The sequence below is a fragment of the Melospiza georgiana genome, chromosome 9 (assembly GCF_028018845.1).
Source record: "Melospiza georgiana isolate bMelGeo1 chromosome 9, bMelGeo1.pri, whole genome shotgun sequence".
Lineage (NCBI taxonomy): Eukaryota > Metazoa > Chordata > Aves > Passeriformes > Passerellidae > Melospiza > Melospiza georgiana.
This window is the reverse complement of record NC_080438.1, coordinates 24,714,956-24,728,686: the sequence shown is the minus strand read 5'-3', so window position 1 is coordinate 24,728,686 and position 13,731 is coordinate 24,714,956. Positions and strand designations below refer to the sequence as shown.

Sequence of the window (13,731 nt, the reverse complement as noted above, 5' to 3'; positions counted from 1 at the left end):
GGGGACCAAAGCCAGGCACCTCACTTGCCAGGCAAGGGTCCCAGCAAGGAGCTTATCAATTAAAAATGGGAGACATCACTCTGGTGATCCCCCGGTCTTGTTGGTGGATTTTGAAAGAAATCTCCCTTAGTCTAATTTTGAAAGGAACTTTGTATCTGCACCTGCCAGGGGTTAGAATTTTAAGCTGTTAGAGTAAGAGGATGGAGGTGTCTTTTTTCACTCTTTGCTCCAGAGCAAGATGGGAGTTACAACCCTCTGTGCTCCCTGTTTCCGTGGATGGGGTTTTGGCAGCTTCCACGCTGAGCACAGATGGTATTTGAGATCTTGTACTGAGACAGCCCTGCAGGGTAAGCAATAACTCTCTCACTTTTCCTGGATTGTAAAGCTGCATACAGATATCTGAGGTCCACCAGAGTCCTTGCTACATCCAACCTCTGAGTTCATTTTGTTACATGATGTGAGGGCAAGAACGGCTATTATCCTTGTTCTTTTGGTTAACAGAGTCAAAAAAACCCCGAAACAAATGAAACCCATGAGAGCTGCCAGGAGTGATCTTAGTGAGAGACCGTGAAAATGTCCTGGGGGTGCTGGTCAGTAGGGGCTGAACATGAGCCAGCTGTGCCCAGGTGGCACTTGGCTTGTCCCAGCAATGGGGTGGCAGCAGGAGCAGGGCAGGGACTGTCCCCCTGTCCTGGGGCCACACCTCGAGTGCTGTGCTCAGCTCTGGGCCCCTCATGCCCCTCGTGACATTGAGGGGCTGGAGCGAGCCCAGGGAAGGGCAGCGGGGCTGGGGCAGGGTCTGGAGCACAGGTCTGGGGAGGAGCAGCTGAGGGAGCTGTGGGGCCCAGCCTGGAGAACGGGGGGTCAGCGGAGATCACTGTCACTGATCACTGTCACTGTCACTTATCACTGTCACTGATCACTTTTCTCTGTCCACATCTCCATGGACAGAGGCTGTAGCCAGGTGGGGGTCGGTCTCTTCTCCCCACAACAAGGGGCAGAGCACTCTGATTGCACCAGGAGAGGTTCAGATTGGACATTAGAAAGAAAATGCTTTGCTGAAAGGGTTGTCAATCCCTGGACCCGGCTGCCAAGGCAAGTGGTAGAGTTGCCATCTCTGGAGTTAATTAAAAGAGGTGTAGCTGTGGTGCTCAGGAACATGGGTGAGTGGTGGGCTTGGCAGTGCTGGGTTAATGGCTGGAATTGATGACCTTAAAGGTCTTTTGCAACCTAAATGATTCCATGATTCTGTGATTCTAGATCATGCCTCCATGTCAGAGGCAGGACAGATAAGGGTGTCTACTGAACTATCATTGCTTCTAAATAAATGTGTCAATTCATCACTTGTCATCAGTGAAATTTTATCTAAAGCATTATTAGCTTACTTCCCAATCAGTTAACCATTGAACCAAAATCTTGAGCAACTGCACTGGGCTGATTCCTTTTGGCCCTTAAAAAAATTCAGATTTCCTTTGCTTTGTGGTCTTTTCTCTTGCATTTTTGGATAAAAGCTGAAGGTATGCATTGTATTTATGTTCTTTAAATACTGTGATATATTCTCAGTAGTGCCCCCTTTTGCTTCTAATTAAATCCCCACCTATCTTATCTTTTCTGTTTTATTACCTCTTATATGTACTGGTAAATAATAAGAGAGGGAATTTAGAAAATATAGGCCATTTGAAAGAAATTCTGTGTGTTTTAAATCAGAGAATTTGAAAGATTAGAGAAATATTCACAGCTCCCAAGAGTCAATCTTTAGTCCAAGATTTAATAAAGGGATGGACACAAGCCCTGTTTGATCTCACTGTTCTGGGAGGACTGGTTTTGCAATATTTTCTGTATTCAGAACAGTAAAACTACTTCTGATGAATTTAGCAAAGTTTGTATTCAGCAGTGCCCCAAACACTTTCTTATTTTCCTTGACATTATTTTTTCATCAGTTTGAATGGTGTAGTATCTGCAGACAGTGCATGTTCCAAATATTGGATTGCTGTGTTTTTGCATACAAATCTTGTAAAGGAAAAGAAATACCACACTATGTGTACAAGCATCAAAATCTGATTATATGCAGGATTCTAATCTTAATATCACACCATCCTCACTGAAAGCACTGCAAGAATATTCCAATTCATATTCTGAATGGTGTGTTTCTCTGCAGTCATCTTGCAGAATTCTTATTCCTGCCAGGAGAAAATCAGTATACTGAACTGAATAAAAATGTATACATTAAATTGCTTATTCAAATGTCCACCTGTGATGTTTGCAGATGAATTCAAGCAGGAAGCAGTATAACCTGAGCTTTGTTCTATTGATACAAGAGGCTAACGTGAGTTACAAAACAGGAAAGAATGAGAAGTTGCTTAATACACTGGAAATGTGGAAAAAATGCAGATTTCAGTTATTAGCTTTCACAGCTGTATTTGCATAGAAATATACTAACGGCTGGGTGACATTTCATGCATGAACTTAATAGGGCATCCTTAAAAATATTCACTTCAGAAGAGTACTTAAAGGAAACCTCGAATTCGAACATTCCCTTCTTTGTTTAAAAAAACCCCAAACCCTGGTTTCCCTAGGGTATTCCAGTGCAAGGTATTTCTTTATGAAACAAAGCTCTCTTTGTTATGAGGAATTCTGGGACAGCCTAGGAAAGGCCCTTTTTTTCTGATCACACTTTAAAAATTATCCTGATTCCCGTGAATGTTAAATATTATTGCACAATAGATGTTGCTCAGGCTTTGGTGGAAAATACCAGCAAAGCAAGAAGACCCTTGAGGTTTCAAACACCTCTTGGATTATCAGTTTCCTATGCTATGCCAATCATCTACACTGTGTGAGACAAAAGGAGTTACTCTGCTTTGAAAAACTAGAACAATTCTTGGAGGGGTCTATCACAGTTACCCCCTTATATGAATTTTTGAGAGCTGAGTCACAGCAATTCCTTCCAATTCACATTCACATTTGCTTGCTGCGTGTTGTTGTTTTTTTTTTTTTTTTTTTTTTTAATTCACCTACTAGAGCAGACCAGGTGCAGCTTCATTTGTAACTCATAAATGATAAATATGTCTGGTTTTATTTAGAGTGGAGAGGTTCAGAGAGCATAGTGAAGGATTTTAGATTAGGGAGCACTTTCACTTGCCAGAAGTTTCAGCTTTCATTTTCTGTTCTTTTAATTTAAACATGATTATTAACAATGCACAGCTGAGGAAGGCACTTTCCTGAAATATTCCAAGGATTATTCCTGCTCTGTTATCTCCCTTTCACCTTCCACAACAGGATTTTAAGTGCTCGCATTAGTTGAAGTTCTTCAGAAGAGCAGCTGGTCCATTTCTGATTGTGACTTCCATCAGAAGTAGAAAACTCTACCTTCTGAAGTAGTGAGATGTGAGCACTAAGTCCTGGGAACATCTTCTAAAAACTCAACTCACTTTATAATGAAATATAAACCAGTCTTGAAAGGGATTAGAAGGAATATGACAGGAGTATAAATTAAAAAGCACTGCGTTGTGAGAACATCTATTTAAGCAGTTTTGACTCTGCCTTCACTCAATCCAATTCCTGCAGCTGCTGATTGTCCAGAAGCTTCCAAAACAGCAAGAACCATCTCTGGAGCCTGTCCACGCTCTTGCTATAAGCAGATTTCTAAAGGAAAGTGGGAGTATGTGGAGGTACCTTTTTGGAAAAAACGCAGCCCTGCATTTTTAGTAGCTGACCTCCTTTCCTTCTGTGTCTATCCTACACTACTTGTATGAACCTCTCAAGCAGAATAGCTCTCTGCAGAAAAGGGCTGCAGGATCATTTTCCCTGTCAGTATAAGACACAACTGCTTGTTCAAGACAGAGCAGTGCTGCACAGATGTGACAATAGAAAACCAAAATGAAAATATTATGAAAAAGGGTCATTAATATCATCTTAGAGGATCTGTCTAAACCATAACATAATCACAGGCAGTGTCTAGTAATGATATTTTACACTGAAGCCCAAAGGTTACAAAAAGACTTTAGTCTTTGCCAAAAGAAAGTCACTTTTTCATCTGAAGTGACGAAGGAGCCAAATTATTGCAGGGGTGCAAAATCTAGGTATGTAAAGCTACTTTTAGAGTCGTATTAGTAAAATGTCTGTCAAAAGTCAGGGGAAAGTCTGGTTTATAATAGGAAAGGGCAAATCTCAAATAAAATTTCCAGTTAGAGTGAAAATATATAGGCTGAAGCCATCAGTGGATGGTAGTAGCAATAAAGATCATTTGGGCTGCAAGAGCAATATCGTCTCCAGAGCGGTTTTTGCAGACAGCGGCAATGGCACCTGAAGGACGCGTTTTACAGGTGAGTCCGTGCACGAGTCAGCTCACACAGAGCCCTCCCTGCCCTCCTCACAGGAAAGGAGTTTATCACATGGAAATCAGCATTTTACTTGAGTGCAAAAGATGGCATTTAGCAGGATTTGGAATGGTACATGAGGGTAGAGCTGAAAGACACAATGTTTGAGAGTCATTTGCAGCTCCAGAGAGGGCTGGGTGAGGGTGGGGGAATGGCTGCTTTCACCGAGGAGAGATGGTGCCGACTGGCAGCGTCTCCTGGTTCCTGTTGACTTTCTGTGGGCACGTTTAACCTGTAATTTGGCAGAGGAAAATACAGTCTGGCACACATTCCTGAAGGGTTGCCAGTCCCAGATCTATCCATTGCATAGCCTGCCAGAATGGGAAAGATAAGTACCTTACCGACCAGTATCCACAGCAACAGACACCGGAATTTTATATTTTTAATCATATAAAGACCCAAAGACGATAATTACTTTTTTATTTTCCAATTTTATAATAGTAATAATGACCTTTAGGTCAGGAATTTTCAGCAGTTAATGACTGTCTGGCTTTTTCTTTGGTCCTTGGTTTCTCCAGCCAGTCATTAACAGTGAGACAAGTGCCTTCTCCTGTGGACACTTTGGCTTAATCATTACCTTTTCATGCTACAGAATGCACCAGCTGGGAAATAAGTGTCTCCTATGCCAATGGATCCATGAAATGTGCCTTGGGTTTCATTTCTTTGAAAGAATATTCTGTGAGGGTGTGAGAGTTTACTGTAAAAGATGATTGACTACAGCCCTGAGAAAAGTTAGATCACTCTGAGGAATTGGGACTGAGGATGGTGTAAGACCATAGATCTGAAAAGATTAAATCTTCAGAATTTATCTATGTAATCTAGGTTCCCTTACTCTTGGTAACAGAGTGCTTCAGAATTATATATGGACACAAATATTTTCTTATCCATCTTCTAGGATCACACAGGAAAGGACTTTATTTTTGTTTGCTTGTATTTTTACATGTAATCACTGTGATGCTGAAAGCACAGTGTGGTGACAGTGTCTCAAGAGTTAAAATTTATTTTCAAATACAAAGGGGAAAAACCCTCTGGAATGCTCCGTCTGGGTAGTAGATTCCCTCCTTCCAACCACCCTCTCTCTTAAAACACCTAGAAGCTGTATCTGACTTTGTTCAGAGGAAAATACATTTATACATGGAAATGACTTTGTCCTGCACTTCATTGTATGGTAAAAAATGTAAACCATGGAATGGAAGTATCTTCTGACCACTCTACCAATCATATTCTTCATAAAAATTAGCCAGACTGTGAGTATATTGTGTGCCTGAACATATATAAACCTTTGAACACTCTTCAGTTCTTGTGCCTGTTAGCTGAGTTCTTCTTTAATCTGTATGACTTTTAATGCCATTGCTCCAATACAGTGTTACCCAAAAAACTGTGACTATATCTTTCCTTCAAGGTATATTTGAGCTTGAAAACAACTGGGTCAAAAATGCGCTACCCAGAGAACAAATGAGAAGTTTAGAAACAATAGTTTTCTAAACCACATATTCAATGTGTAGGGATTCCTATTTGTAGTCCAATGCATGGTTACTGCTGAAAAGTCAGGTAGTAGTGAAGCACCTCCACTGGGACATTAAAAGAAAATGGGAATTTCTTCTTTAGCAGATTTAAAGTCAATATGGTGTCCTTTGAGAATTTGGTACTAAATATGCAATAATGTGAATGATGAGCCTAATTTTAATGTTTTGCTGGGAAAAGAGATTTGGCACCTGCATAACTTTTATCGGAACGATTAGCTCTTCATTTTCTATCTTTAAGTGAAAGCACAGACTGCACATGAAAGCTGCAGACATTTGCTTTTGCTTGAACGCTTTTTTTTACTTTTCAAGAAAAATAACACCAGCAAAATATAAGTAGTGTTCCAAGAAAGAGCCACTCAGGAGTCCCACAAGGGCTGGGACTGTGTTCTGTGGTTTTTCCACTCTTGGAGTGACAGTATTACTTTCTCAGCTGAGGCTTCATTTGCATTTTGAAAGTACAACAATTTACTTCTCAGCAGGGCTGTGCTGTTTCTAAAAGGCTGGACTGGCTCAGGGATTTAAATCCAGTAAGGTTCCAGTAATTCCCTTTACAATGAGTTTTAAAATCTATACCTTTAAAAAAATTCTGCACCTTTAAACTTCAAGCTCAACTCCATGTTAAAGCAGCTGGCTAACCATTAGTAGAAATGGGAAAGGTCCAAAAGACAGGAGTGACAAGTGACTTGTGTTTCATTCGCTGCTTTAATGGATTTTTCCTCAGCTTCACAGCTAACCAGTGCAGATTATTTATAGATTTTAAAGCCAGAAATTAACACTGTTCCTTGTAGGCAGAAGAAAAAAATGTATGCAATCATTATTAATTCTTTAGCATTATAATGCCTTCTGGCTCAACGTGTGTGCAAGGGACCAAGAGTAAACATGCATTTATCATCCCAACCCTTATCTGTTCCCAAAAATGTCCTTCAGTGGAGAACTGTGAAACAGCCTGCCTAAAGGATTTGAGACCTTTTATTTTTTTGATGCTGATGCAAAAATCTTTACAGTCTTGGCTGTAATTGAACATTCAAACGTAAAATAATCTAAACACCAGATTAGAGTGTTCCTTTTCCCCAAAAGCCCCAACCAACCAACCAACAAACACACTATGATGCTAACTGCCTTCACATGAAGCCTTTTGGTTTCCTTTCATTGAGACAAATTATCCAAGCATTCTTGGATACCCAAAGAGATCTCTCCCCTTCCAACTCAAGCTAATTTTTGAGTCCTGACCTTCTCTTTGTTTCCTTTTATTTCCAGTTTTACCATTGCTCTGAGTTCCTATTCCCTAATAGAATTCAGCTGTGGAGGGAATACAATCCTGGCAGGAAGCAGCCTACCCAATCCCTCACTGGCCACTGAACTCAGTAGAACAAAATTGTAGTTCATATCATTTTAACAATGTCCATGGAGTAATTCCAGCAATCAGCCTGTCCTGTCATCTCTCTGCAGCTCCCTGTACCCCACTGTAACACGAGGTAGAGGAGACAGCAGTGATACAGCAGCTGGTATTGTTTGATCAGCAACACAATCCTTGCTGGAATTTCATTTCCCTTGCAGACTTGCTACTAGAATACATTTGTCATCCATACTTTGTAGCAGAGTTATATTTGCCTGTAATTACACACGAGTCTGGCAATACTTTATTGTTAACATAAAGTACTGCCATTTAAATCCCCAGTTTTAAACTGGAGTATTTGCAAAACTCTGTAATTGCTAAAATAATAAAGCTGCCATTACTGCATGGGAAGTTTGCAGCTTGTTGGGGAAATACTTACATAGGCTTAACTACATCTGTATAGATTCCTTGTGTTTTCATGTGCTGTTTAAGACAGATTTCTGCTGGGCACAACCAAAAGTTTCTGGCACTGTCACAGAATGGCTGAGGCTGGGAGAGGGCTCAGGAGCTCCCCTAATCCAGCCCCTGCTCAAGAGGTTGCCCAAGACCATGTCCAGATGGTTCTGAGTTACCTCCAAAGATGGAAACTCCACCAGCTCTCTGGGAACCTGTGCCAGTGCTCAGTCAAAACTGAACTCTATGTTTTCCAGCTTGTGGTCTAACCCCATGTAGAGGAGGAAGTCTATAAAAGATAACCAGGAAAAACAAGCACAGTGTGGTTTTACTCAGTGCAATGGGCACAGATAGTACTGCAAATGCCCAGGGATATGAAAACCCAGAAAGAAGATATATTTTGGTTTCACTTTGTGTTGGTGTTTTGCAAACAAAAAACTGGTGATGCCTCTCTCTTGTACTCATTCTGTGATTTTTTTTTCTTTCTATTTTTACATTACATAGTTCTCCCCATGTGACTGTTCTGTTCCTAGGTCTAGCTGGGTAAAACAGATCTCAGGACTAACAACAGCAGTATGAGTTTGCTCTGAACCTAAAGCAATTTTGCCACTTAACCCTTTTCATACGTGAACCTCAAAACATCCATACTTTGTATCTAAGTCTCCAAAAGTTTGGGAATTTGTGATAAAGCCTGTGCCGCCTCTAAGCCTGGTTCTGACACACCTGCACAGCATTTCTCAGCTCTCTGTGCTCTTTTGGGAGAGGACATGGGAATGATGGAATGCAGGTGGTTCTGCATTCCCAGGAGGACCTCCATGCAAAAGCTGATGCTCCAGTGCTGTTGCCAAGTGGTAGATGAGTGTGGGGTTCTGTTGTCAGCCCAGGAAGGATCCACTCTCCTCACACAGCTCCCTCCTGCCCCTTTCGCTGCACTTGCTGGCTCTGCCCTGGCTCTCAAAAATCCCACTGCGTGTCACCTCTCTGTTACCCCTCCAAAGGTGATCAGAGCGATGGAGCACCTCTCCAAGGAGGAAAGACTGAGAGATTTGGGATTGCTCAGCCTGGAGAAGGCGTCAGGGTGACCTTACTATGGCCTTGCAGCACCTGAAAGAGACTTAAGAGGAGAGATGAGGAGAGACTTATTACAAGAGCTTGTAGTGACAGGACAATGGGGAACAGCTTCAAAATGAAAGAGTGCAAGTTTACATTGGCTACCAGGAAAAAATGCTTTAGAGTGGTCAGGGTGGTACAGGCTGTCCGGGGAAGTCACGGATGCACCATCCCTGGAATCCCTGCTGGAAGTGTTCAAGGCCAGGTTGGATGGTGCTTGGAGAACCTGGTCCAGTGGAGGCTGTCCCTGCCTGGGGCAGCAGGACTGGAACGAGACGATCTTTAAGGCCTCTTCCAGCACAAACCACTCCATGATTCTCTGGAACAAAGCCTTTTTCTGCGGCACACGCGTACGGAGTTCTCAACCTGGGGGCAAAAACACCTTCCCGAGGCCCTTCTCGGAGGCGAGATCGTACGGGGGAGGCGGGACCCGTGTCCCTGGCGGGGGAGCCGGGGCAGTGCGGAGCTGCACGGTGGCGGCCGGCAGGGCGGGGGCCGTGAGGGGCCGCGGGCGGGGCGCCGTTTGTGCGCGGCGGGCACCGAGCGGGGCCGTACGGGGCTGTGCGGGGCGGGCCGGGGCCGAGCGGGACTGTGCGGGGCGCTGTGTGCGGCGGACACCGAGCGGGGCCGGGGCTGTGTACGGGGCTGTGTGCGGCGGACACCGAGCGGGGCCGGGGCTGTGTACGGGGCTGTGTGCGGCGCTGTTTGCGGCGGGCACCGAGCGGGGCCGCGGCCGCTCCCGCTGCCCCCGCCCGGGCCCGCCCCGCTCGCGTCGCTCCGCGCTAGATTGCTCGCGCCTGGCCGGCGCCGTCTGGGGCCCGGCGGGCGGCGCGGCCAGGCCCGCTCAGCCGAGCGCAGAGGCGGCCGCAGGAACAATACGGCGGCGGGCGCGGAGCCGCGCGGCCGCCCCGCACCATGTACGCGTTCGTGCGGTTCCTGGAGGACAACGTGTGCTACGCGCTGCCCGTGTCCCGCGTGCGGGACTTCAGCCCCACCTCCCAGCAGGACTTCGACAACCAGAAGGTCTACACCGTGTACCGCAACCCCGAGGAGGCGGCGGACGAGGACGACGAGAGCCCCGGCGAGTGGGGCGACCGGCTGCTGCTGCACAAGGCCCAGATCCTGGCGCTGGCAGGTGAGGGCGGGCCGGGCCGCGGGCGGGGGGCGATGCCGCCCCCTCCCCGCTGAGGGAAGGAGGGAGGGGAGGGGAGGGGAGGGATGGTGGGGGGCGAGGGCCGGGGTGGGGAGGGGCAGCCCCGGGTCCGTGAGGGGGCCCAAGGCTCGGTTTCCAAAATAGCCGCGACCCCCCCGTGATGCCCCCGCCGGGGAGGGGGGCTGTGGAGACTGAACAAAAAAAAAAAAAAAGAAAGAAAAAAAAAAAAGTTTAGGTTTTCGTCTACGGCTTATTTATAGTGCATGGAGTCATTTGTGTACCTTTGCAGTTGTTGCCAATTGTGAGGGGTGCTGCTTTATGTCCGCTTTGTTAGTTTAAGTGACTTCACCAATAGTGGAACCAGACCTCCAGGTACTGCTCGTGTTGAGCGTGGGCTTGGCTGCCTTTGGTTTGTTTCGTGTCCAGAGATAACAAATGTCTCCAAGCTAAGGGGACCAATTCAAGCGTATGCTTGAAATAACCCCGTGTTTTGGCCATCTGAAGGTGTTCAGCCCCGGTGAGATAGTGCTGTCAGGACATTGCCCCCAGATAGCGACTCTGGCAGTGTTTCCGTGAAGACTTTGTGTAAGTTTCCTCGCTGCCATAGTCGTAGTTGACATAGAAAGGAGGTTGGTGGTTGTAGCAAATTGCTGGTTAGTGTGGGCTTGCCCAATAGGCTTTTGAAAGACTTTAATGACCATTTGAAATGTCAGTCTGGGCAGCAAAGAGGACACTGGATTGTTATCCTGACTTTTTCAGTTTGGGCGAAGTACTGGTTATGTCTAATTCCCCAAATATGGAATGGGCTAAGAAAACTCTTTTGTTTAGTCTGGAGCTCTTAGAAGGCAGTGCTGAGCTTTGATGTCTAAACAAAGTAACTTGGTGTTAAAGCCACCTAAAACTGGTAATTTTCTAATTTTATTTTTAGAAGTTAGCCGTTCCTGAGCCAGTTTAGACTGGTGGTGGCCCAGTTTGTTCCTGGCTCGGCAGTGACTTTTGCCATTATCCTCTTTCTAATATTGACCATAAACAAATACCTCAAAAGAACCAGGAACAGCTACACATGAGTTCCCTGCAAAGGTTTTCCAGTTTCTGAGTATTTGCAACACCAGAACTTCAGGAGGACTCTACTTAGGCCATCTAGCAGAGGAGTGGATTCTCCTGCTAAGTTTTTGTAGTCCTGTGCCAGCCCATGTTCTGGCTGCCCTGCCTGTGGCAGAGGAGTGTTTGTGAAGTGTTTCTTGCATTTTCCCTGTCGGATCCATGGAAGGCAACAATCCCAGCGCCCAGAGTTGGCATGGTCTCTTCCCACAGACAGCATCCCATTGCTCTTCACCTTCCTCTGTCCCTCTGGGCACCTGCAGCAGCAGTGCCCTTTCAGTTCCTCCTCCCTGTCTCAACACAGCTAAAATGCTCCAGAGAAACATTTAGAAATGATATTTAGATAGATTAGACCTTTGCTCCCATGTTGGGCCCACCAGGTTGCCTCAGTTCTCCAGCAGCAAGTGCTTATCTTTGCCAGTTCCCTTGTTCCAGGCAGAGCCTGTGTCTGCCCAAGATGTGCCCTCCTGAATTCTTCTGTACAGTTTCTCTTTGTTTCATGTATCTTGAACCAGAACAAACCAATATACACTGTTTCCTTTAGAGAACAAGATTTGTTACCTGTGTTAGTGATCTGCACTAATTGCTCTCCAGAGGTTCTAATTTCTACAGGAAATTCTCCTGTTGAGCCAGGAGCACAAGGAAACACACAGCTGTCTTTTTTACAGCTCTCTCATCTCAGTGTATTCTGACTAGATCTGGGTTTTGCATTCTTGGAAAACTTCTCACTTGAACACCAAGAGTCTTTACTTCTCTCCTTCTTCCCAGCTTGTACCATGTAAGAATACCTTAGGTGAATTCAACAGAAGTTGTATACCAAGGGTCACTTCTGAAGTTTTCATTTCTCCCCAAAATGTTAATATTGGTATTTGGTTTTATTGTGGTTAAAAACCTTGAAGAGAAAACTTGGTCTTCATGAAGACATCATAGCACAATTCTTGCTTTATAGTGACCAACTCAGATTATGACAAGTTTTTGTGGCAAACATTGCAAGTTATACAATGTTTATACAAACTGCTTATTTAGTTAAAAATAATTTTGCAAGTCTGCAGTAACGTTTCATGTACCAGAACAGAACTTTTAATTCCAAAGGTTTTTAGCCTTAGTAATAAGGAAAATAATGTGTATAAAGTTACTTTTGTATTTAAAATATACATAGTTGATTGTGAATTTTTTGGAAGGAACTCTTAACTGCACAAACCATACATCAATGACTTTATGGGTTTACTGCTTTGGTCCAAGAATTCCCCACAGGGAAGAGGCTTCAGGATCAAAGTTATGCTACAGATATTAAAATAAATTTCAGATATTAAAATAAACAGACAACAAAAAAGAATAAAAGAGGGGAAAATGTGTTTTTTTGAGCCTGCAAAGTGTTCTTTTACAGTTTAAATGGTGACCAATTTTGTTGCATGTAAAGCTGGTCAAGTAAACAAAGTTCTAGCTTTTTATATATATTTTCCTGATCAAACAGTGTCCATGCAGTGGAAATTAGTCATAGTTTGATAAACAGATCCATTTGTTTTTCCTTTCTGGCAACTTGAAGAAAAGAAGGAAAGAAAAGATACAAGACACATTAATGTTTTTTTTTTTCTTTTGAAAAGAGTTTTCCTTTCCTATTATGTCTAAAGAAATTTAGATACCTTTCAAACATCTACCCTTGTAATGTAGGAATTCACACAGGCCTAAGTACAGGTTTATGCCCACAATGCAAAGCTTTATTGAAGCACTGGTTGTGTGAAGAGTTCATAAAACAATTGTCCTCTTTTGAGAGAGTCTAGAAGGAAATCTTTGATCCTTTGTGCTGAGGTTGGATGGTTGGAAGCCAATGCACTTGTGAGGGATATTGTTTCTGCAGAGCAGAGAGCGCTGCTCTAAAGGCATCATGAGTTCAAAAATGAAAAATAAAAGAGGGAAGTGTGTAGATCACGCTCATGATCATCAGGTAATTGTGAGAGACTTGGTATGTTGTGGAGATAAATACTGTTGTGTTTCATTCTGTGGTGAGTGGTGTGATAGTGTTAGAGAAGAGCTGTAGATGAACTCTGAGCAGCTGTGCCTTCCCTGTGTCCCTGTGTGCAGGCTTGGGAACTGCTGGGCTGAGTTGGCCTGGGAACCTTCCACTTTATCAAAAATTAGCCAAAGACTGGGGCTCAAAGCAGAAAGGCTGGCCTGACTCAGATAGCTGCAGACCTTCCAGCCACAGAAGGCATGTTACAGTCAGTGTCCCTTGCCTTAACAAGTTCACCATTTGGCTAGCAGCAGCTGATGCTATGTGCTAATAAAGGAATAACTTTTCTTGCTCTTGAATGGAAGATAGAGCTCAGCAGCCTGGAGTTTGACTACAGAGTCTTGAGGTGATGGTAGCTGGTCTGTCTTGTTGAGAATACAAAAATTGCAGACAGCTTGTCTGTTTCCTGATCATCCACACCCTTCCTTTTTCTTCTTTTCTGTCCTCTCCTCAAAATGCCCCAGAGCTGTTTTTTCTGGTCCCTCTCCTTGACACACACGTGCCACTTGCAGCTTTTCCACACTGTCTGATAGTCACTAGCAGGATGTTGTCTCTGAGCATATGCATCTTATAGCAGCATGATCTTTAGATGACTCCATTGGAGCTTTTCCTTTCTTTTCTAGGTGATGAATATTAGATGGAATGAATTGAGTTTCAGAGCCTTC

The 13,731-nt window shown here is 44.1% G+C and overlaps 1 protein-coding gene across 5 annotated transcripts in view; it reads left to right on the top strand.

Moving 5' to 3' along the window:
• LOC131087102 (BEN domain-containing protein 5-like) overlaps positions 1-13,731 on the top strand; it is an 877,799-nt gene that overhangs the window by 514,042 nt on the left and 350,026 nt on the right. For 2 of the 5 annotated variants that reach the window (XM_058030507.1, XM_058030506.1), the window contains exon 1: positions 9,677-9,936. The exons of the other annotated variants lie outside the window; for them this stretch is intronic. In XM_058030507.1, coding sequence (XP_057886490.1) covers positions 9,717-9,936 — 220 coding nt within the window. In that variant the 5' untranslated portion in view covers positions 9,677-9,716. Of the gene's footprint in view, positions 1-9,676; positions 9,937-13,731 lie in introns of those variants that run through there. 5 annotated transcript variants of the gene reach the window in all.